This window comes from Durio zibethinus, chromosome 24 (genome assembly GCF_047325235.1).
Source record: "Durio zibethinus cultivar Kanyao isolate XHJ-2024 chromosome 24, ASM4732523v1, whole genome shotgun sequence".
NCBI classification, from domain to species: Eukaryota; Viridiplantae; Streptophyta; class Magnoliopsida; order Malvales; family Malvaceae; genus Durio; species Durio zibethinus.
In genome coordinates this window covers 8,957,884-8,983,817 of record NC_143185.1, presented here as the reverse complement: position 1 = coordinate 8,983,817, position 25,934 = coordinate 8,957,884, and the positions used below count along the sequence as shown (strand labels likewise).

The 25,934-nt window shown below is 34.0% G+C and overlaps 1 protein-coding gene and 1 pseudogene across 2 annotated transcripts; both read right to left on the bottom strand.

Annotated features, from left to right (window-relative positions):
• Positions 1-502: 502 nt before the first annotated feature.
• LOC111316847 (uncharacterized) lies at positions 503-25,934 on the bottom strand. 2 transcript variants are annotated; one of them, XM_022919022.2, is made up of 8 exons: positions 25,577-25,934; positions 24,982-25,090; positions 18,452-18,567; positions 17,376-17,495; positions 17,121-17,210; positions 16,505-16,653; positions 1,131-1,383; positions 503-976 (listed from the first exon to the last, which is right to left on the bottom strand). In XM_022919022.2, the coding sequence occupies exons 1-8, from the start codon at positions 25,796-25,798 to the stop codon at positions 824-826; spliced, it is 1,212 nt and encodes a 403-aa protein (XP_022774757.2). In that variant the 5' UTR covers positions 25,799-25,934; the 3' UTR covers positions 503-823. The 2 variants fall into 2 exon arrangements, with proteins under 2 accessions (XP_022774757.2, XP_022774760.2); XM_022919025.2 differs by having other exon boundaries at positions 503-944.
• On the bottom strand, positions 14,261-15,610 carry LOC149511903 (uncharacterized; annotated as a pseudogene).

The following is a 25,934-nucleotide window of genomic DNA, read 5'->3' as shown; positions in this document are numbered from 1 at the left end:
ATTAAAGCAACCAAGACTAACTGGGTTTACATTATAATAAGAGGTTGTTGTGGACTGCGGGCATTCCCCTAGATGAGAAGTAGGAGAATTGAAAGGCAGGCACAGGTTTCAACATCTGAAGCCAACTCAAGAACATTTTAAGAGAGGAAAGGAAACCAGATAATTTAATTTTTAAGTTGTTATTTTAGTACATTACAACAAAGGTCCAGTTGTTGAATACCATGACAGGTTTCCAAGTTCCAAATCCATACATCAGATAAATGATTACAAAGGTGATAAATCCAAACCTAAGGTTATCTGATGGAGTAAAAACTGGAAATGATACTTTATTGATGTGAAGAAGTAACAATCTACTGCTTTAATTTAGCTATAAACCAAATCATACCAAACCATCAGTCATATTCAGCACAGCGCAAAAGGAATACTCATGCATGCTTATGAAACCCGGATTGAACCATCGAGTTATATAGAACCAGAACTATAAGGTGCCTTTGGCTTGCTAGATCATGAAAGATAGCTAGAAATTCAGCATAATATTCTTGTAGTTTCACACATGAGCACGTTTGTAAGAATCATATCCTATTCCAACATTGAGGTTTTCAACTATGATGCTGTCATGATTTTCTCTTGCAATCAGGATACCAAATGATACATTAGATAGAAAAATCTTTTCAGCAACCCTATCTACAATTTGATATTTGAAAGCTTGACATGACAAATGCTAATTTGTATAAAAAATAGCAAGTAAAGCACGCTAGCTCTTATCAAGAAAATCATCCTTTGTCTCCCCAGCACAAAAGCCAAATACAGGTGATGACAATGGTTATCTCCTAAACATACCAGAACTTAGTAATGTTCTGCTATACTCAGCAATAATAGGAGAGCTCTTCACCAATTCCCATATCCTGGCAGAACTTTTTAACCAGTCACGTTCAGAAACATTCCTTGCAAAAGAAGGGCAGTTCATGGATAAAACCTGTAAGTACACTTGTTATATATCTGATATAATGAAGCAAAACCTTTTGACTTACAAAAAGCTAAAATATTACAGGATTTCTTAAAAGGCAGAAAAATAAAGAGGCAGCGCCAGGAGAATAGCTGCTAGAGAAGAGGGGTGCATAAAAAGAGACCTGATCCCGCAATTTCCAAAGTGAGGAGACATAGCTTTCGCACTGAGCTCCGGGAGAGTCATCTTTGTTCTTACATGGAATCACAAATAAATCCAAGAATGCTGTACCCTTAGCATTAATCGGAGTCGCATAAGACAGATCAGTGGCTTTATTTCCACAATTACGTCTCATAAATGAAGAGGAGCTGAAATATTGTAAAAGTGCCTTCTTTGTTTGCACAATATTAGGCGGAGAAAGATCTTGATCTTGTAGCCTATAAACATTAAGAACACAGATATGTTACAGTTGTGGACCTTTTAACGATCTCTGAGTATAAACAATGTACTTGTCCATCACATACTTGTAGAATATGAAATTGAAAAGACTATAAAGTTCTTGCAGGTTTACATCATGTAATAACCTTGAGATCTTTTTAAGATAAAATGTAAATAACGCAATCCCTAACTCTTAAATCATGCACATAATATGCCAAGATTTGCATCAATATTGGAAAAGGAAAATATGTGTCTTCAAAAACTGGCTTTGTCTAGTCGCTTGATCCAGTTTAACCAGGACCAAGTAAGCTTTCTCAGCCAGACAACCCTCTTGACCAGGAAAAATTTGAAAAAAATATTTTATTTAAGAAGAAAAAGGAGGAAGAGAACAATGATACCGGACAATGAGAATGAAGTGAATTTGAGATTTAGTCACACTTACAAAGAATAAGGATAATCTCACTTTTTGAGGATACAGAACTCGCCACCCAAGAAAAATAAAGAAGATAACTCTAGCTCTAGGGATACAAAACTCACCACACTAAAGAAAAGAGTTAGGAAAGCTCACCATTCTAAGAAAATCCACCCAAGAGATACTGAACTTTTGATAAAAACAAGAAGGTTATTAATTTCAAAACAAATTCTTACACTACTGGCTCATTGAATCATCTTCCCTCATTATAGATTGGGGTTATTTATAGGTGATCTTAGAACAACCCTCCAAGACTAGGAGGTTGGAAAGACTACCTACATGTAAAATACCATATATAATAACATAACTAATGGACAAAAATGGACAAAGCATGTAGGCTGGAATAAGATCGCCATGCGACAAAAAAGCAAATTCAAATAAACTCCAATTTATCTACCTTGTGCTGGTACAAGTAAGCTCCCTTGAGTTGGAAAAGGAGTTTGAAATCAAATCACCAAATTGTCAAGTTGGATCTAGTATGAGTCTTCTCATATACTGTAAAAGGTATTTAAATTGGAATAATTCTCCATTTGTCAGATTTAGAGATGGAATAAGTCTTTCAATGTGCTGAAAAAGTTGTTTGAGATGTGAATCAACAATGATCATACCTGAAGTTGGATTTAAACTTCTCATGCAAAACACCATTTTGCCAAACTTGGAGTTGGTAACTTTTCCCATGTTCTAGAAAAGAGACTTTGAAACGTTAATCTCCAAATTGTCAAACTTGAGCTGAAAAGTCTTCCTTGTCCCCAAAAAATGGGTTGGATGCTAAACCATCATCAATTTGGGCCTTTGAATGGATATTTTCAGTAGGCTCGAATTGATGGTTTGCTCCTGCATCATTCTCCCCTTATTGAAAAGAACTCATTGTCGAATTCACTTCTAAGTATGGTATAATCGTAGAATGTTTTCCATTGTGAAGTCTCTCTTTTCAATTCAAATCACCATCCTTGAATGTAGCTGACCTTCCATGTTTGTTGGCTTGCACCACAATCCTCTCCTTGTTTTGATAGCCATCATGAAAAACCATTCCATCATATTTCCATGGATTTCTCAAAATGTGACAAGCTTCCAAAGGTATATCTTCACACAAAACAAAATCTTCAAATGTGGATTTGGTTGTAATTGAAATTTATCTACCATGGTTGTTGCCACTATAATTGTGCTGATTCCACTAGCAGAAATAACATTACACACCTTTTCTTGAGATGGGTCTATTGTGTTGAATACATATTCATGTAGCCACTCATCTTTTACATTAACAATGTTAAGATCTTTGTGGAGAACAAGAACTTCACTTTCTTTTTCCACATGCCCATCATATACAGGTTCTGTGAGCTCTATTGTTTTATTGAAGGTGCCTTTGCATTCTTCCTCTTCTTCCACATATTTATCATCCACAAATCAAAGAACTCATCAGATTGCATAGTCTTCAAATTCTGGAATATCAAGTTTGACATCATGATGACAGTCACAATTGATATGATTTAGTTTACGATGACCATATTCAATACTAAACTCTTCCCTCTCTTTTTGATAAAAAAGGTTGGGTTCTTCTCCTTAATTCTGGATGCATCAACTCTTCTAGCTGAATCATGATTTACCAAATGGTCAAGACGTTGTTGAAGTTGCTAGATCGTTCTTCTTATCTCATCCACTTGTAGATCAAAAACTTGTCTTTGAAATCTTCTTCAAGAACAACAATGATAATAGATTATAAAAGCTTTGCACACATCGGGTATCACATGTTCCAAAGCTAAGTACATCAAGTTTGTACGAACCAAAGCTAAGTACACTAGGTTTGCACAAACCAAAGCTCTGATACCAAGTTGATACCAGAAAATGAGAATGAAGTGATTTTGATATTTAATCACACTCACAACACTCACAAAGAATAAGGATAATCTCACTTTTTGTGAGAATACAGAACTCACAATCTCAAAAGAAATAAGAAAGATAACTCTAGCTCTAAGGATACGGAACTCACCATCTTAAAGAAAAGAGTTAGGAAAGCTCACCACTCTAAGGAAATCCACCCAAGAGATACAGAACTTTAGATAAAAACCAAAAGGTTTATAAAACTCTTACAATTCTCACTTAATGAATCACCTTCCCTCATTACAGAATGAGGTTATTTATGGGTAATCTTGGAACAACCCTCCAAGACCAAGAAGTTAGAAAAGACTATTACAACAAGGTGTAAAATACAATAAATAATAACATAACTAATAGAGAAAGAATGTAGGATGGAATAAGACTCCCATGTGATAGAAAATCAAATTCAAATAAACTAATGATTTTGGAGCAAACCGTCAATTTGAGCCCATTGAAAATATCCATTCAAAGTCCCATATTGACAGGTTAACATCGAACCAGCCCAACACTGTGGCAAGTCAAAGTACAAACCCAATCTTTGGTTAAAATTCTGAAGCAGCCCACTACACCCTGAAATTCTTTGATCAATATTCCAACCAATTCATTTGAATTTGATGACATCATTGGTGATGAAAATCTAAATCTGAAAAATTTTTACAAACTTCAAATTTGTTAGTATTCCAATATCAGCTATAATGAAAGGATGCCCTTGGTTAAACTTACGATTGAAAACAGTTATCTGATTAGAATAACAACGTTGTCTACGCTTAATTGCTTTGACTTCGGGTAGCTTCATACTTCCTATGTCTGATCCCATATCTTTAACAATTTGGGTAAGAAGATCCATGCCTGAGATCTTAGGACACTCTTTCAATGCTAAGGAATACTCACATAGATGATATATCTGAATGAAAACTCCTTTTATCACAGCACCATTATATTTTGCTGCATTTTCCCTCAGTATTTGCTCAATCTTTTTATATACTAACTTCTTAAGAATAGGATTAATATTATCATCAGTTAAATGTATGGATGTGGCCACTCTATATAATACCTCACTTGATGAAGGTACTAGCATATGACAACCCGTAGTGAACTTCTTATAGTTAGCCTCAATATTGCAAGCAGACTTCAATAGCAATTGCAACCCATATTTCCAGCACATAGAAAGACTTTTTAGCTTGAAGTTTGACAATTTGGAGATTAATATTTCAAAGTCTCTTTCCAACACTAAGGAAATTTACCAACTACAAATTTGACAAAATAATGTTTTACATTTCAAAACTCTTTTCCAACACATGGAAAATTTAAATCCAACTCCAAGTCTGAGCAATGGTGATTCACATTTCAAACAACTTTTTTAGCATATTGAAAGACTTATTACATCTTTAAATCTCACAAATTGAGATTTCTTACAATTCAAATATCTTTTCCAACACATAGGAAAACTCATTCCAAATCCAATTTGGCAATTTGATGATTTAATTTCAAACTCCTTTTCTAGCACAAGAGAGCTTACATCTACCAACACAAGGTTGACAAATAGGAATTTATTTGAATTTGATTTTTGTCACATGTGGGATCTTATTCTGATAGTACCTAAAATTATAGTGTTTTTATATGTTAAAATTAGTGCTAAATTTTAAAATTTTGATGGATTTTGGTACTTTTAATGTTATTTTCATGTTTTTAGGGTTTAAAGCCATTGAATGAGGAAAACATATGATCCATGCATGTAAGGAAGTTTTGGCCATGCAATGTAAGAGGAATAGCCGAACCTCAATGGTCCAATTCACATTTGAAGAGTTTCACAAGCATATGGACACTAGAGACTTTCAGCAAATGCAAGATCCAAGCAAGATTGTTTGAAGACTTCTACTTGCACTAGGACTTGTCATGCGCCCAAGGAAGAAATTGCATTCATGAAAAACTTTCCAATCCTTATCATGTTCATACATTTCAAATCCAAGAAGAAGATAATTATCATTGGAAGAATTTCAAGCCTAAATGGACTCTAGTACATTCGGCCAAAGAGATTTGGAACTTCACCATGACTCTTTTTTTTAGCTTTAAAGAATTTCAAATGGAGGAGAACTTTATCTCTTTGAATTTCAAGAGTTTGGACAAAAAGCAAAATATTTTGTCTAGAATTCCACCTACATTCAAGAAAACCAATCCAATTTTTATTTAAACACCTACACTCAAGATTGGGAGGATCATCCTAGTTATGCATGGGGAAGCAATCAAGAGCTATTATCCACATATACCCTAATCTACCTTATGAACCCTCCATCTCAACAATACTTTCCTCAAACATATAATCCACCTGAGGAAAATAAGTCGAACCTAGAAATGCTAACCCAATTGATGCAGTCCAACAATGCAACAATCCAAAACCAAGCTACATCCATCAAAAATCTTGAAAGCCCAATAGGTCAACCAACCCAAGCAATAGCCAATCACCCTGTAGGTACTTTGCCAAGTAATACTAAGTCCAACCCAAAGAAAAAAGGCAAGAAGGCATGTAATGATATGTGCTCCTATGGGGAAGAGAGGACTTATTTTTCTAACGATGATGATGAAGAAGATTTAATTGATAAACTTGTGATGAACCTAACTAGTTTTGTGAAAGTACCTGATGAGAAAGAAGTTCAAGAGGAATATCCACAAGAGGATGATGATGAATATATTGACTCTACAAGGGAAGAGGAAAAACTCATCCTAGCTGCAAGAGCACCCTTGGCAAGTATAGAACCTAAGATGAAAGACAACTGTGAAGACATGGAGTAAAAATATGAGATGGAGGAATATGTTGAAGAGCAAAATGATGATGTGCCTATTATGATTGATCTGCCAACATTTGTTAAGGTGGTGGATGAAGAGATGGTAGAAATGGAGGATCATTTTGATAAAATGAAAGTAAAGGAAGTTGAATCGATTTTAGGATCTAACATTCTTGAGGAATCTAGCAATAGTCCCTTTGAAGGTGAATCTGAGCCTTACAATGCACCCTTACCAATTCCCCTAACCCTACAAAGATCATGATTTGTGGAAAAGCCAGTTGATGAGGTTTGTTTGGTTGATGAATTGCTCAAACCTTTAAAAATACCCTTCATTAAGCCTAAGGAAAAGGATGAGAACGCATCACCCACTTTGATGAAACCAACCATGGAGGAACCTTTAGTCTTCAAAACTAACCTTATAGTTTCCATGGTTGTACCTTTTTCGTTGGTACTGAACCTAATGGTCACCTAATGTAGTCCAGTGGTAACGAAGACATTGCTAGAGGTGGGAGATCTAGCCACAATAATTGAGCCACACTGCTAGTTAGAGTCTGTTGATGAAGATGTGGTAGTAAGAAAAACCATTAAGTGGATAGATGCTGGTGTTAAGTGTGGGGTAGTTACGTACCCAATGGAAGAAGGAATGGTCAAGCTTGACCAAAACTAGTGCTGCTTGGGATGCAACCAAAGTTTTTCTTTAATGGTTTGTGTTTTCTTTATTTTTATTGGGACATGTATGTTTTGATGTTTTTGTTTGAGCTTGTTTCGATAGGGATGAAATGGATGCAAGGATGATGCCTCATCCAAAGAAGATTCGGTCTTAAAGTGAATTTGGGGAGTATTTCTTTTTCCCTTGTTTTAATCAATTTGATTTGTTATGATTTTTGAAGTTGGGGGCGGGAGGAAAGGGGGGAGGAGAAAAGAAAGATTTGTGAACTTAAATGTTTTTTGAAAATTTGCAATCCCGTTTTTGCTTTCAAACCAAATTGGCATGCTAAATTCCATTATTATGCACACTTAGTTAACTTTGCATATATTTTCAAGATTAACTTGAGTATGATATGAAGTTAATTATGAGTATGGTGGAACTTGGAAAGAATTTTTAAGCTTGTTTCTCTTTGGATATGATTTTTGAACATATATTTTTATTCTCTTTCAATGAAATGCTATGATTCTTGTGAAAATTTTGTGAGATGTTAATTTGCATGAAAGTTTGAATATAAGAATTAAGTACTCTAGAATTCACCTACTCAACCCTCGAAGCAAAATCTTAGATTGCATTTGACTCTGGATGATCTAGGTATTTCTTTAAATCGTTTGAGCTTTTCAAGCCCACCTTTTGTGATGCATCCCTAGTACCTATATTTTGAGCCTATTAAATTTATCCTTTTTCTTTGTTATTTTAACCACATAATAAGCCTAAGCCTATTCTTTTGATTTTTATCCCTTATTTTGTTTTTGCCTAAACCAATTGATCTTACTCATACATTATGGACATTTTTATGTAATTGGGAGGAAGGGAGGCATAAGGAATGAAAAGAAAAAGAAAACGGCAAAAGTAAAGGCAAAGCCAAATAAAGCTAAAAATGGTTACACTAAAAAAAAAAAAAAATGCTATGAAAAAAAAAGGTGATGCCTCAAAAGTTCAAAGTTTCAAAAAGCTCTCAATCGTTCAAATCAAAGTCCATGAAATTTCAAGAAAGTAAGCTATGGGTTTTGAGCCTAAATTTCCTTTTTCCTACCATGACCTAAGCTATACATTACAAGCCAAAAAGATCTTTTGATCTTGAGTTAAGAATATAACTCTTAACATTAGTTGAGAAGGAAAAGGAAAGTGAACATATGAAATCTATTTTGTCTTTGAGTGAAATGTAATGAAATGTTTTGCATTCCTTTTACTTGAGTTATATGCATCAATTAAAGATTGAGAAATTCATACGTGTAAAAGAACATAACATATTGAGAACTTGTTTTGAAAATTTCTTGTAACTCTATGCTTATATTTAACTTCGTATTACGTGATAGAGCATGAAAGGAAGTTTATGTAACTTTTCACTTTGTGAGTATGTAAAATGATTTATAGTTTTGATAATTTGAGTGTTTTACTTGAGGACAAGCAAAGATTCAAGTGTTGGGGTATGATAACACCTAAAATTATAGTGTTTTTCAATGTTAAAATTAGTGATAAATTTTAAATTTTTGATGGATTTTGGTACTTTTAATGTTATTTTCATGTTTTTAGGGTTTAAAGCCATTGGATGAGAAAACATAAGATCCACGCATGCAAGGAAGTTTCGGCCATGCAATGGATGAGGAATAGCCAAACCTTAATGGTCCAATGCACATTTGAAGAGTTTCACAAGCACACGGGCACTAGAGACTTTTAGCCAAAGCAAGATCCAAGCAAGATCGTTTGAAGACTGCTACTTGCACTAGGACTTGTCATGCACCCAAGGAAGAAATTGCATTCATGAAGAACAACCCAATCCTTATCATGTTCGGCCACTTCAAATCCAAGAAAAAGATAATTATCATTTGACGAATTTCAAGCCTATATCAACTCTAGTACATTTGGCCAAAGAGAGCAAAACCAAGAGTGGAGATTTAATGAAGATTGCATCAAGCTAGGATGAATAGCCAAGATCTCTTCTTCAAGACCCCATTCGGCCAAACACTCTCAAGAAGCAAGAGTCCACCTTTGTCATGCAACTTTGAAGATTAAGTTAGGATTATCTTTTAGCGTTTGAATTAAATTCAAACTTTGTAACCCTATTCCCTCACTTGGTCGAAACCCCCTCTATAAATAGGGAGGCCATTCACCTCATTCCATCATCCCTTGCTTCTCACTTCTCCTCTCTTCTCTCTTTTCTTTAGTTTTTTTTTTCTTTTTTTTTTTTAGTTTTAGTTATTGACTTAGGTGACAGATTTGCCAATAACAAAGTTGTTTTTTTTCTTTTCTTCAATACAATTAGCATTTCTTTTTAAGATTTATTTGTTCTTCAAGCATTCTTACTTCATTATTTTCAGCAATCATGTTTATTCTTCTAATTTAACTTGCTTTCATGCAAGCTTGCTTTCTAAGTTATCTTTTATGCAAGATTAATTTCAGCCACAACTCCTTTTCCTACAAGCTTTTAAGTTTCATGTTATAAATCTTGATCCCTTTAGTCGTTTACTTTCGACATTCTCAAGCTTTCATCATTTTCAAGTTTGCAATTATTATTTCCTTACTGCTATCTTTTACTTCCCAAATGATAGTTGATGAAGTTAAGATCGAAGCCTACATTGCTTTTCAATATTTCTTTTCTTATTTTGCAACTCAACCTTAAATCTATTTGTTTAGATTTAAGAGTGTAGGATTTCAACTTTGGTACTTGAAAACTACCCAACAATTACAATCTATAATCACTTGGGAAATGATACTGGAATATTTCCATTTTATTACTTGATCTGTGCACTTACAAGCTATACAAAAAGCAACAATCAAGTTTTTGGTGCTGTTGTCAGGGATTATAATGATGTTTTCAATATCAATAAGGATTTTCTAAATTTTTGTAATCTAAACTCTTTTTTTTTACTTTTACTTGCTTTAATGTGTTCTCTTTTCTTTTTCTGTTATGTCAGACTTATATCACAATGAGGCTAGAACTTTTGAGAACTATGCAAAGCTGTCTTTTCAGTATTCCCAAATCCAACCATCATGGTGCGCTACTCAAAGATATGAAAAAGGCCCCCTTTCGACCATAACCTCACAATTAGTCTCTTTGGTTGAAAAGGTAAATGATCTTGAAAAAAAGCGTAATTTTAGACATGTTTATTCAGTCCAAAGTTAATTTTATAATTGTCATCGTTATTTGGGGAAATACTATAATGATAGGTGTCAAGAAAACCAATCCAATTTTTATCCAAACACCTACACTCAAGATAGGTAGGATCATCCTAGTTATGCATGGGGAAGCAATCAAGAGCTATCATCCACATATACCCCAACCTACGCTATGAACCATCCATCTCAACAATACTCTTCCCAAACATACAATCCACCCTAAGAAAAGAAGTCAAACTAGGAAATGCTAACCCAATTGATGCAGTGCAACAATGCAACAATCCAAAGCCAAGCTGCATCCATCAAAAATCTTGAAAATCAAATATGTAAACTAACCCAAGCAATAGCCAATCGCCCTGTAGGTAGCTTATCTAGTAATACCAAGTCCAACGCAAAGAAACAAGGCAAGGAGGCATGCAACAATATGTATTCCTGTGGGGAAGAAAGGACTTATTTTTCTAATGATGATGATGAGAAAGATTAAATTGATGAGCTTATGGCGATGAACCTACCTAGTTTTGTGAAAGTATCTAATAAGAAAGAAGTTTAAGAAGAAGATATAGGAGAGGACGATGATGGATATATGCATTCTACAAGGGAAGAGGAAGAACTCATCCTAGTTGCAAGAGCACTTTTAGCAAGTACAAAACATGAGGTGGAAGACAACTGTGAAGACATAAAGGAAGAGTATGAGATTGAAGAATATGTTGAAGAGCAAAATGCTGACGTGCCAATTGTGATCTATTTGCCAACATTTGTAAGGGTGGTGGACGAAGAGATGGTAGAAGTGGAGAATCTTTCTAATAAAATGAAACTAAAGGAAGATGGATCAGCTTTAGGATCTGACATTCTTGAGGAATCTAGCAAGTCCCTTTGAAGGTGAATTTGAGCCTTATAGTCCACACTTACCAATTCCCCAACCCTATGAAGATCATGATTTGGTGGAGAAGCCAATTGATGAGGGTTGTTTGGTTGATGAATTGCTAATACCTTTAGAAATACTCTTTATTAAGCCTAAGGAAAAGGATGAGAACACATCAACCACTTTGATGAAACCAATCATGGAGGAACCTTTAGTCATCGAATCTAACCTTATAGTTTCAATGATTGCACCTCTTTCGCTGGTACTAAAACTAGTGCCCACCTATTGTAGTCCAGCAGTAATGAAGACATTGCTAGAGGTGGGAGATCTAGCCACAATAATTAAGCCACATTGCCAGTTGAGCTTGTTGATGATGTGGTAAGAAGAAAAACCATTAAGTGGATAGAAGCTAGTGTTAAGTGTGGGGTAGTTATGTTACCCCATGGAAAAAGGTATGGTCAAGCTTGACCAAAACTAGCATTGCTTGGGAAGCAACCAAAGTTTCTCTCTAATGGTTTACGTTTTCTTTATTTTTATTAGGACATGTATGTTTTGATGTTTTTGTTTGGGTTTGTTTTGATAGGGATGAAATGGATGCAAGAATGATGCCTCATCCAAAGATGATTCAATGTTAAAGTGAATTTGGGGAGTATTTCTTTTTCCCTTGTTTTAATCGATTTGATTTATTATGATTTTTGAAATGCAAGAGGGGAGGAAAGAATGCTTTGTGAACTTAAATGCTTTTTGAAAATTTGTGATCCCATTTTTGCTTTCAAACCAATTTGGCATGCTAAATTTCATTATTATGCACATTTAGTTAACTTTACATATATTTTCAAAATTAACTTGAGTATGATATGAAGTTAATTATGAGTATGGTGGAACTTGAAAGGAATTTTTTAAGCATGTTTCTCTTTGAATATGATTTTTGTACATTTGTTTTTATTCTTTTTCAATGAAATGCTATGATTTTTGTGAAAATTTTGTGAGATGTTGATTTGCATAAAAGTTTGATGATAAGAATAAGTACTCCAGAATTCACCTACTCAACCCTCAAGGTGAAATCTTAGACTGTATTTAATTCAAGAGATGATCTAGGCATTTCTTTGGATTGTTTGAGTTTTTCAAGCCCACATTTTATGATGCATCCCTAGTACCTATATTTTGAGCTTGTTACATTTATCTTTTTTCTTTGTTATTTTTAACCACATAATAATCCCGATGAGCTTGTTCCTTTTATTATTATTCCTTCTTTTGTTTCTACCTAACCCAATTGAGCTTACTTATACATTATGGACATTTTTATCTATTTGGGAGGAAGGAGGCGTAAGGAATGAAAACAAAAAATGAAAACAGCAAAATTAAAGGCAAAGCCCAATAAAGCCAAAAATGGCTAAAGTAAAAAAAAAATGCCGTGAAAAATAAAAGTGATGCCTCAAATGTTCAAAGTTTCAAAATGCTTTCAATTGTTCAAATCAAAGTACATGAAATTTCAATAAAGTAAGCTAAGGGTTTTGAGCCTAAATTTCCTTTTTCCTACTTTGATCCAAGCTGTACATTACTCAAGTCAAGTATGTAAGTCTAACATTCATGGAGAGGGAAAGGGAAAGTGAATATATGAAATCTATTATGTATTTGAGTAAAAAGTTCTACAGTCTTTTTACTTAAGTTATATGCATGAATTAAGGATTGAGTAAATTCACGTGTAAAAGAAGATATTGGGAGCTTGTTTTTGAAGGAATTTCTTGTAACTCTATGTTTATATTTAACTTTGTATTATGTGATAGTGCATGAAAGGAAGTTTATGTAATTTTTGTCTTTACGAGTATGTATAATGATTTGTAGTTTTGTTAATTTCAGTGTTTTGATTGAGGACAAGAAAAGATTCAAGTGTGGGGGTATGATAGCACCTAGAATTATAAAGTTTTTTAATGTTAAAATTAGTGCTAAATTTTAAATTTTTGATGGATTTTGGTACTTTTAATGTTATTTTCATGTTTTTAGGGTTTAAAGCCACTAGATGAGGATTCTACCTTTGTCATGCAACTTTGAAGATTAAGATAGGATTATCTTTAGGAATTTGAATTAAATTCAAACATTGCAACCCTATCCCCTCACTTGGCCAAAACCCCTTCTATGAGTAGGAAGGCCATTCATCTCATTCCATCATCTCTCACTTCTCACTTCTCTTTTCTCTCTTTTCTTTTCTTAGTTTTTTACTTTAGTTATTTTTTTTTTTTTTTAGTTTTAGTTATTGGCTTAGGTGACAGATTTGCCAATAACAAAGTTGTTGTTTTTTTTCTTTTCTTTAATACAATTAGCATTTCTTTTTAAGATTTATTTGTTCTTCAAGCATTCTTACTTCATTATTTCGGCAATCATCTTTATTCTTCTAGTTTAATTTGCTTTCATGCAAGCTTGCTTTCTAAGTTCTCTTTTATACAACATTAATTTCAGCCACCACTCTTTTTCCTACAAGCTTTTAAGTTTCATGTTATAAATCTTGATCCCTTTAGTCTTTTACTTTTGGCAATGTCAAGCTTTCATTATTTTCAAGTTTGCAATTATTATTTCCTTAGATCTAGTTTGGCTCTGTCTTTTACCTCCCAAGTGACAATTAGTGAAATTAAGATCTAACCCACATTGGTTTTCAATATTTCTTTTCTTATTTTGCAATTGAACCCCAAATCCATTTGTTTAGATATAAGAGTCTAGGATTTCAACTTTGGTACTTGAGAACCATCCAACAATTACAATCTATAATCTTTTGGGAGATGATATTGGAATACTTCCATTTTATTTCTTGATCTGTGCACTTGCAAGTTATACAAAAAGCAACAATCATATTCCATCCTACATTTGTCGTCCATTAGTTATGTTATTATGTATTATATTTTACAGCCAGTAGTAGTAGTCTGTCCAACTTTCTAGTCTTGAAGAGTTGCTCCAAGATCACCCATAAATAACTACATTCCGTAATGATAGAAGGTGATTTAGTAAGTGAGAGTTGTTAGAGTTTGTTTTGAAATTAATAAACCTTTAGGTTTGGCATCCGAGCTAGGTTGGTTTGAATATTGATAAATCTAAAATTTGAAATAAATTTTCAAATTTGGAATTTCATCACCAATGATGTCACCAAATTCAAATGAATTGGATGGAATATTGACCAAGGGAATTTGAATGGGTAATGGGCTGCTCCAAAATTTTAACCAAAGATTAGGCTTATACTTTTCCTTGGGCCATTGAAAGATGGAGATTGGAAAAGGGAGTTTACATTGAAAGAGGGAGATTGGAAAAGTTTGTATAGGTGCTCTAGTTGATTCTTGGTGAAAGGAAGCATTTTGAAGCAGTTTGTTGCCCTTGATCAGTATTGGACACCTGGAAAGCTCTGTTATCTCCACTAGCTTTTTTCTTCCAGTTTTGAGGCTTCCCATGCAATTTCCAACATGTTTCTCGAGTGTGCCAAGCCTTTTTATATTGATCACACCATGACTTTTTATGTTTCTTCTATCTCTTTCTTGGTCAAGTCCTTTTGATACAAGAGCAGAGCTTTCTAAATCAGTATTCCACCGTGATTCTCTATTCAACATCACCTTATGTCAGGCCTCCTCCCTTTGTACTTCAAAGAAAAAATCTCGGATGGATGGCAGTGGTTTTTGGCTCAAAATTCAACCTTTGACTAGAAACATGTAGACTCAATCATTCTCCATCCATTTTTTGTATCTCACGCCGTCATTGGTGAAGTCCCATTCCTTATCATAACACAAATCCAACTCTTGCCATAAAGTTGTAATCTCATTGTAATGAGTGGTTACTTCTCGATCACCTTGTTTGGACTGCCAAAACTGTCTTTAATTCAAATATTTGGGATGAATTCTCCAAATCTGAATAAGTATCATGAACAGCACTTCTTTGGCTGTTGGTAAGAACATAAACAGTTTCCAAATTGTAGATTCCATAGAATTGATAAGCCAGGCAATTACCATGGAATTTTCAAACCTTCATGCTTTCAACATCGAATCGTTTGTTGTTGGTTTCTTCACTTCACCTATCAAATGACCAAGCTTTCCCTTACCATCAATCACCAATTTTACACACTAGGCCCACTCTAGGTAATTCTTACCATTCCATTTATGGATGGTTAATTGAAGAGAGGAATTCAAATTGATATAATTAATCTGTTGAAATGGTGTAGAGGAGATGGTCTAAGCGCCATCCACATCATCCCCAGAAGTTGTCGAGTCTCTGGTGGCTTTGGTCATGGCGGTTTTTGCCATCTCAAAAATTTTCGATTTAGACTCAACTCTCAAGCTCTGATACCGTGTTAGTTTTTGAGAATCAGAAATTCATCTTGTCTCTTATTTTCACAGAAAACAACTACAAAATAAATAGACTAAACCAGATAACAAAAAGATAAAAAATTCAAATTGAAAAAGATAACAGAAAGTTAAAAAAACTCAAAATAATAAGAACTAGATCTTATTCCTAAAGATAAGGAATTTGACTTTATTCCTTAACTAACTCTTAAATCTTCTACAGTCCGTAATCCTTCACATAGCATGGAGTGCTCATATTCACCTTGTCTTGAGAGAAAGGAATACAAGACTTAATGGAGGGCAAGAAAATTCAGGCACTGTTCTTTTTTCTTTAATCACTGCATCTATTCGTTTGAAGCTCTATGGTATTAGGAATATTGCTAGGGGGCTTGGGAAACAGGGAGCTTAGTAATGCTTGGGGGCTAGATAGGTTTGATTAAGTTGTCAAAATTTCTGATTTTACTGCTGATAGCAGACTTTTATACTAGTAGCAGCTTATCTGCCTCTTTTAGGATAAATAAAATTTGCAAGTATCCAAAAGAAAGAAAAAAGATTACCAGTTACATAAATAATAGTTGATAGCACACAAGAAACTTCTTCTTAAAGCCTATAAAAGCTGTCTTCATAATTAATAGTTACAAAACACTATCAAGCACCATCCTTACACTTAACATGTTGTAGAGGCAGCATTGATCCTAATACATTCTCAATTTTAGTGAGAGTGGTACTGCAGGTGGTGACAGATGATGTAGGAGTGGCAATAGAGTGGCAAGGGTGTGGAGGTCGATGCTATAGAAATAGTGAGAATAATGGAAAAGTCATTAATCATGGTAAATGTTGATTGTGACGTTAAAGCTAATAAAGACAAAATATAGCCTCCTTCGCAGTGTCATTCAAGGTATCATCCACTAAAAAGTTGTATTATTATTCATTTCTTAAATTGGCAACATGATTCTAACAGTATCATTGAGGAAAATATAACTTACTTTGTATGCACAAAAACAGGAGTAGCCATATGCTCTTCACCCTCATGAACTTTATCTTTGACCTCTTTGTCAGGCCCCAATGTAGAGCTCTGTGAATGGAGAGGGGTTATCGAAGATGGATCAGGAATGCCATGTTTCAATAAGTCAACCTGCAGAGAGAAAGAAATTTAATAATTAGCATAAACAATAATTTGTTGCAAGAGTTTAAAACATAAAGATACATAATCAGGTTATTAAGTTATTTCCTTTTGGCCAGTAATCAAGTTATTTCTTTAGCATTTAAAGAATTGGAGACAGAATATGGATTATTTTCTCTTTTAAATCAAAGGCCATAAGGTCAATGATTTGCATTCTCTTTTGCCTATCCTCTTGTTTGTATAGCACATTCAAGTGTAAATGACTTGCATGTTTTTCCCATCAGAAATCCAAATTAGTAAACTCTGGCAAAATAACACTATTATGCAAACGTCATCAAGATTTTCTCCTCTCATTTTTCTTCTGTGGTCATCTTAAATGTCATACCACTGATAAGAATTACCATTTTAACAGACTACCAGTCCTATCGACACAATGGACACATACCAAAGATGTAAAGTTGTCAAGACAAGAATATTACCATCAACATCAAGTGCCACATGTTGTTATCGTGAACTCCCTCAGACACCACCAGCAAAATGTGACAAATGGATGCTAGAAGAACACCAAGCTAAAAAGATTTGTTGCGGCATCCCAAAAAAAGATGTATATCACCAGACATTTTACTTTAGATTATTGTCAAAGTGAGATCATAGCAAGATGGAAAATATCATGTAAAAGAAATATAGAGCATTGATATCTAAAACAAAATGCGCAATGATTGCAATTTAGTTACCTGGATATTCATAATTTCATGAGCCAGCTCAGCAGACAGGGACTCACCACTTAGTACTGAAACTGTGGATGAGCCATCAGGTCTCATAATCTCAGATAAAACTGAAGGACTGAAAACAGACTGCACGTCAAGAAGAATGTATAATGATGACCCCCAATTAAACATCTCAGCAGGTAAAACCAGAAAAATGGATTGGAGAAGGGGCAAAAAGACTATAGAGATCAGACATACTCAGGGCAATCAACCATGCGACAAGTAGGCTGATATGTAAACAGAAAGACACATGTTAAAGTAAATGATGTCAAAGCTAAAGTGGATGCCTTTCCAATCACATAAACATGCACACAGGTAAATGGCACTCATGCATAACATCTCCATGTCAGGAAAGCACACAGATATAGTATAAGCAACGGCAACTGGCAGGTTTTAAACTCAACTAAAAGGCTTCATTTGGCAAGGAGATGAAACTGATAAATGGCGACGGTAAACAAGAACAAAGAAAAATTTCAGGACACAGAAGACTTTGTGTAGCTTATTCCTATTTTGTATTGAATCACTTTTATGCCTATTTAGGACACAGGTGTTGTCACTTTCTTAAAGTTTGCTATTAGATACAAAATTTCCAACAACTATCTAGTGCCATCAAGCTTGATCTTATTAGTGCACTTGGAGAAAACATGAATATGTGAAATATTGTGGAGAAGTTCTATCCAATTATGGGAAATGACCTCTAACCATTAATCTTTCAAGGTTCAATACTTTCCAAACGTAATTCAAAAAAATAAAATAACATAAATAATCAAATAGAAATGCATCAAAGGTATTCAATTTTCTTCTACTTCATCTTTTTCCCCTCTAAAAGGTATATTGATGGGAAGAGCTTTCTCATAATCTCCTCCTATCAAGAGAACTTTATAATAACATCAGAAAAGCTCATAATTCTCTTCATATAGCCTTAACTAGAATTTTGAAAATTCAAAACATACTTCAAAAGAAAATACATATATCATTTGATCATTACAGTCTGTCGAAAAGGAAAAGGAAAGTTAAACAAAAGAGAGTAGTAAACTTGGAACCTGGGTATCAAGTAGTATAAGCCTTTCAGCAGAAATCCTTGGTTCAATACCTATGGTACAATGCCTTGCCATTGCTCTGGTGTCTTCCGACTGTATAGCAAAAGGTGGCAGCGTCCCTGCAAATTAGCATGCTAGAGTTACCTATTGGATAATAGCCATATGCAGAAAAAGATCTAAACTTCAATAGAAACAGCATGGCATTCAAGCACCAATTAGAGCAACAAATGGTCCTCCTCTTTTAACATAGAAACTTACTGTGGATATGGTAAGTCTTCCAAGAAGAGGATGAGATCACTTAGTTTGTTATAAGTATGATCAACTAGTAGAGTAAAGCCTGATAAATGGCATACCATATGCATCATAGAAATTGGCTTGATGTAGAACAAATGAGAAAGTATGCCTACTTAAGATTTATTGCAGGTTAGGCATAGAAAATTAATATGGTTTTGTTAGAAGTAGAGTTAGGTTTTGGGACTCAATTAAGGTATGATTCAATACAAATTTGATGTCAAAAGAAGGCTAGAACCAAGGGGTAGAGTGGCAGAAATTCCAGAGAACTGCAGAACTAGAACAAAGCAAGTTTAAGAGCTGTTCTAGAGTTTTTCATAGTATTTCAAGGTATCATAGCCATAGATAGAGAAAAAAAGGAATATAGAATGTGGGAAAACACTTATTTACAGCTAGTTGTAATCTTATAATCTGTATATTTATATTTGAATCTCTAGAATTAAGTCTTTATACCCCTAGAATTAAGTATTTGTATCCCTAGAATTAAGGACAAAAAATTAAGATAGACAATCCCTCAGTTATAGGATCAATTTTAGGAAGATTTAATTTCCTAGTTTACCCACTAGTTAGTTGTATATAAACTTAAAGTACTTGTATAATTCTTTATGAGCAGTTTTTCAATATACATTCAGTTTCACTCTTAGTTTTCCACACAATTTTATTTCTTGGTTTTTCCACATGGTATCAAAGCTTTAGGCTTTTCTTGGGAAGAAAATTTTTTCAGCCTTTATTGTTGAATTCTATTTCAGGCTTTCATAGCCAAATCTTGTTAAATCTTTTAGTCTTATGTTTTTCCTTTGGCCTTCATTACCTAGAATCGTCTTTGATTAAACTTTTACTATCAAGACTCATTTCAGTCCAAGAAAAGATAACCATGCCAGAGATTGCAGAATCTACCACTACTACCCGATTTGTGAAAGTGACAACTGGTAAAACCACCGGAGTACTACAAAAGTCTCGAGAACAAAGAAAGTTGGACAAAGAAGAGATTGAGAAACTAAGATGCCTATTGAAAACTCTTGAAAAGCCTATTAGGGTATGTTCTTTGGGTAAGGTCTTTAGTTCAGGTAAAGCTTCTAGTTCTCATGGATTAAATGTCTCAGTTAACCCTATTACGAGTTCTTGGGTCATTAACTCAAGAGCCACAAACCATATGATGCATTCTTCACAGAAGTTTAGTACATATACCCTTTGTCCCAGTAATAAGAAAATTGTTGTTGCAAATGGTTCACTTACTACAGTGGCAAGATTAGGAGATGTTCAAATTAATCCCTCGTTTGTTCTTAAAAATTTTCTTCATGTTCTTGGATTGTCTACTAATTTGATATCTATACAAAAACCTACCAGAGACATAAACTGCAAAGTGACTTTTTACCCCTTTTATTGTGAATTTCAGGACTAGAGTTCGAGGAAGAAGATTGGACTTGCTATAGAGAAGGATGGACTATACTATCTTAAGACATCAAACAACACAAGTAATATCAAGAATAGTTTACCTTTGTCATTTCTTTTTAAAAAATCTCCCAATAAAGAAAAAATCTGGATTTATCATTTTCGTCTTAGACATCCTTCTTTGGGAACTTTGAAAAACATGTTTCCTTCTTTGTTCAAAGGATTAAATACCAAAAATTTTCATTGTGATGTTTGTGAACTTGCAAAACATAGACATGTGCCTCTTCCAGTTAGCAATAGAAGAAGTTCTACTCCTTTTTACTTGATTCATAATGACATATGAGGTTCCTTTACAATTCCTAATATTTCTAGTGCAAGGTGGTTTGTTTCTTTCATAGATGATTGTACTAGGGTCTCTTGGATATTTTTACTTAAATTCAAATTAGATGTGAATGGTGTATTTTTAAGCTTCCAAAACATGATCCAAAATCAATTTGGAGTGAAAATCAAGAGATTTAGGTCTAATAATGCAAGAGACTATTTCAACCAGAGTTTATCTACCTATTTCCAAAAAGAAAAGATTACCCATGAGTCATCTTGTGTTAATACTCCACAGCATAATGGAGTGGCAAAGAGGAAAAACAGTCATTTACTAGCCACAACCCGAGCTTTACTTTTTCAAGCAAACATACCCAAATCCTACTAAGGGGAAGTTGTTCTCACTACCACACATATTATAAATAGGTTACCTTTAAGGGTTTTGGGATTTAAAACTCCTATGGAACTACTCTCACAATTCTATCCCAACTTTAATACCGCAAACAACCTCAAACGTAGGATATTTGGTTGTACATCATCTGTTCATGTTCACAATCATAATAGGGGGAAGTTGGATCCTAGAGCAAGTAACTGCATTTTTGTAAGGTATTCGTCAACTTAGAAAGGGTATAAGTGCTATCATCCTTTTACCAAAAAATTCTATGCGTTTGCAGATATCACTTTTGAAGAAAGTAAACCATTTTTCACTCAACCTTATTTTCAGGGGAAGACTTCATTCATGGAAGATAAGGATAAAGATTTCTTTTTGCTTGATTTGTCCTCCTCTTCAACATTTTCACCATTAATTCTCCTAAGTCGAACCCTATTTCTTCTGAATTTAAGTCAAACACTGAATTTGAGTCTGAACCTATTCCAAACACAAAAGATGTGACAAAGGATAATATTGTTCTTAATTGTATGAAGGAATTATAGGTGTACTCAAGAGGTAAAGTTCCAGATCCTGAACCAATGCAAGTCCAAGAACTTGATCCTAACTCTAGAAATGAGGTAACTACAATCTTTGACTCTGTTTCTCAAAATGAGCATGAATCTCCTAAAACTATAACTAGTGATTATGATCTACCTATTGCCATTAGGAAAGGAACCAAAGAATGTACTAAGCATCCACTATACTCAATCTCTAATTTTGTGTTATTTGAAAAATTCTCACCATCCCACAAAAATTTCCTTGTGAGCTTAGATACTAGCCATGAAAATAAAAAAAGAGGCCCTAAAGAAAAATAAGACATGAGAACTGGTAGAATTGCCTAAAGGAAAAAAATCTAGTTGGATGTAAATGGGTTTTCACTGTAAAATACAAGGCAGATGGTACTATTGAAAGATATAAAACCAAGTTGGTGGCTAGGGGCTATACTCAAACTTATGGAGTGGATTATCTAGAAACTTTTGCTCTAGTTGCCAAAATGAATACAGTTAGGATTTTGTTATCATTGGCTGCAAATTACAATTGGCAGCTTCAACAATTTGATATAAAGAATGCTTTTCTACATGGTGATTTGGAAGAAGAAATATATATGAAAGTTTCATCGGAATTTGGAGGTCATTTAGATGCAAACAAAGTATGCAAACTGAAAAAGGCTTTATATGGCCTTAAACAGTCTCCTAGGGCTTAGTTTGGGAGATTTGCCAAAATGATGCTAGCAATGGGATATAAGCAAAGTCAAGGAGATCACACATTGTTTATCAAACACTCTGATTCGGTGAGAGTCACAGTTCTATTATTGTATGTTGATGATATAATTGTAACCAGAGATGATGAAAAAGAGAGAATCTTTAAAATAGTGTTTGTCTAGAATATTTTAGATAAAAAAGCTAAGGAGATTGAAGTACTTCTTAGAAATTAAAGTAGCTCACTCACGGCATGGTATTTCAATCTCACAACAAAAATATGTGATGGATCTTTTGAAAGAAATTGGGAAGCTCGCATGTAAACCTGTAAATACCCCTATAGATCCTAATCATAAACTTGGAGAAGCTGATGAGATGCTACTGTAGATAGAGAGATGTACCAAAGATTAGTTGGAAGACTCATTTATCTCTCACATACTAGACCTGATATAGCATATACTGTGAGTTTGATAAGTCAATTTATGTATAGTCCTAAAAAAGAACACATATAGGCGTCTTATATTGCACTATTTGAAGACCAATCCTGGGAGAGGTATCTTATTCAAAAAAAATTCAAGGTTGGCTCTAGAGGCATATACAAATGTTGATTATGCAGATTTAGTAACTGATAGAAGATTCACTTTAGGCTACTGCACTTTCCTAGGTGGTAATCTTGTAACTTGGAGGAGTAAAAAACATAATGTGGTGGCAAGATCAAGTACTAAAGCAGAGTTCATAGTAATGGCTTAAAGAATTTGTTAACTACTATGGTTAAAAATTATCTTAGAAGACTTAAAGATCAAGTGGGATAGACCAATAAAACTCTACTGCGATAACAACTCTGTAATAAGCATTGCACACAATCCTATGCAGCATGACAGAACAAAACACATTGAAGTAGACCGACATTTCATAAAGGAGAAACTAGATAGTGGGTTGATTTGTACACCGTATGTATCAACTAAGGGTCAACTTGCAGATGTGTTGACTAAAGGTCTCAACAGTGCAACATTTCAAGAAATTATTTCCAAGCTGGGAATGGAAAAAACCTATTCTCTAGCTTGAAAAAGAGTGTGAGAAAACACTTATTGATAGCTGGTTGTAATCCTATAGTCTATATATTTATATTTGCATCTCTATAATTAAGTATTTGTATCCTTAGAATTAAGGACAAAAAATTAGTATAGACAATCCCTCAATTATAGGATCAATTTTAGGAAGATTTAGTTTCTTAATTTACCCACTAGTTAGTTGTATATAAACCTAAGGTGCTTGTTCAATTCTTTATAAGAAATTTTTCAATATACATTCAGTTTTACTATTAGTTTTTCACACAATTTTATTTCTTAGTTTTTTCACACAAAAGAATGCACAATATCTTATTGGCATCCAAGTTTCTAAAAGCCAAAATTCTCATAATTTCATTGATCAAAATTCTATCAAAAGGTCAGTTTTTTCATCAATGAAATCACAATTTCACAATTGTTTTCTTTTGAAGCACAAATGCCTAGGAAGATAGTATGCATTCTTTCCCTATCAGCTGCCATAGTACCTAAAACACTGTTCACAACATAATATCAACTTGCATAATTATGGTTCTGCTCAAGGTTTAAAGCCTTAAGATATGATCCCTAAATCTGAACATGATGCAATTTTCTTCAAATACTAAATATAGTACATATTTTTACACTAATTTGTAGTTTGACACTATATATTGCAATGTATATCATTCCCCTTACTTTATATGTTAAACTATTTTTTCACATGTTCAATTATTAATTGCTCTACCGGTAATTAAACTAAATTCTATATATAATATATATTTTCTTCATTTGGCCAATGTTGACGTATTCCCATATATATTAATAATACATGGGAGTAAGGTTAATTACATAATAAAGTATTTCAATTTTCCCCCTTCAAATTTTATTTCATTTTAATAATGAGTGGAAACCAATTTTTGCCACAACTCCAAAGTTTCTTCTGTACCCAGTTATGTAGAATAGATACTACAGGAACACTTAACAATGGCCCCAGAACCCACTACTCTGTCCATGAAATATTTGCTCAAGTTAGACATTTCAAACAAAATACACATTTACACAACTGAACAAAGCTTTCATCTCTTCTTTGGGTTCATTAATTGGTTTCCATTTCCTTTTTTTCCCATTCTTTCATCTTCCTACCCGGCCAACATCTCTAGTACTTTTCTATTTTTTTTTCACTTTACACAATATTTCAAGAGTTGTAATTCCAATTACTAAAAGGTAATAATTTCTTCCTTCAGTTATCAGTTTCTATGCCAAACGATTCATACTCCTAAGCTAAATTGTCGAACTTTATTCAAATTGTTAAATGTAAGGCTTGTTCCCATGTTTTCTCTTTTCTAATTGGCTACTTTTTTGCTCCTATTGTAAGATAAATGGCTAAAGTTTTAATCCATGTAAGATACATCACTAGGAGCCACATAGAAAAGATATCACAATATAGCCTACACCTCACTTCCAGCCTTCTTTTTAAAATCTCAATCCTATGTAGATATCAACTGCTAAAATTTGAAGATCAGATAGGCAGTTAAAAAGAATTCCTAGGCTACTCCTAAACCTACTAGGACTAGAATTCCTAATAGGAAACTAACAAGTGATAAAGTAGATCACCAATTTGGACTCCAAGAAGATAAGCACGATTCCAAGAACTAGTACAGCCTTAGCATAACAAATTAACATATAGTAATCAGAAAACTACAATTTCTGTGTTTTCTCAATCTATCCCAATACTGGAGATCTGAGAATTCATCAATTAACTCAACAATCAAAACAATTTTCAATGGAAGATAATAAGGCACTTTCATATTGCTTATTGAAGAAGTGAAACAAAAGAATAAATTATGAAAGGATACAAACCAGGTGAGATCCCATCAAAACCATAAAGCTCGTTCATGATCGTGGACTTGCCTACACCTGGTGGACCGATGACTCCAACCACGGTAAAATCAGTATTCTCAGTCAAAAACTGCAATTAACAAAAAAGCAACCAAAAAATTTAAGCCAACAAAACTATCTGATTCTTTACCTCTTTGAAATACCCACAGTTTAGGCTATTTATGGTCGCTATCTTTGCTACATGCTTTTCACTAAAAAAAACAAGGAAAAAAAAAAAAACATAAAGGAGCATTTGGATAAAAAAGCAAATAATAAATTTCACAAATTTAAATTTTTAAATAACAAAATGCAGGATTTTACTTTTATATCTAACCAGTTAGAATTACATTTAGTCATTCATTCATTCATTCATTTTGAATTAATTATACTTTTCCTTTCTACCATTTGCTCAAAAAAACTTCAAATAGCTAAAATAAACAATCAAATGGAGACTTGAAAACCGAAAATAATTTAAGCTTAAAAGAACTATTTTCAGTTCCATTGCATCTGAAACTTTTGCATCCAAATACAACATAAAGAGTTAAAAGGAAACGTAAACTTCTTTTTCTTTTCTTACGGGCAAAAAGCGATCGATGTGGAACTCCCAGGAATCAGAAAGGAGGTTGAGGGAACCAACAGGAGGGAGACGGGCCCGATGTGGCGCCGTTTCATCTTCACCACCTCCGCGTCCAAATTTACCAGGGACCGGCCCAGCTGATGGCTTGGCTAATAGGATTTTGGGAGCAGAAGGGTTCAATGAGGGATTGGAAGAACTGGTTCCGCCGGTGGAACCAGCCATTGCTTGTGGCAATCGAAGCTGTCTCGTTTAGTTGCAGCAAAAGAGAGAAATGATTTTACTACTTTGAGAAGAGGATAGAGAAAGAGGAAAGAGAGGAGCTACTGATCAAATCAGATGACCTTGTCCAGCGCCGAAA

Coding starts and splice junctions, on each gene's coding strand:
- LOC111316847 (XM_022919022.2), bottom strand. CDS start 25,798: ATGGCTGGTTCCACCGGCGGAACCAGTTCTTCCAATCCCTCATTGAAC. Junction 25,091..25,576: donor ACATCGATCGCTTTTTGCCC/GTAAGAAAAGAA, acceptor TGTTAATTGCAG/TTTTTGACTGAGAATACTGA. Junction 17,211..17,375: donor ATGAAATTATGAATATCCAG/GTAACTAAATTG, acceptor AAATCTTTTTAG/CTTGGTGTTCTTCTAGCATC.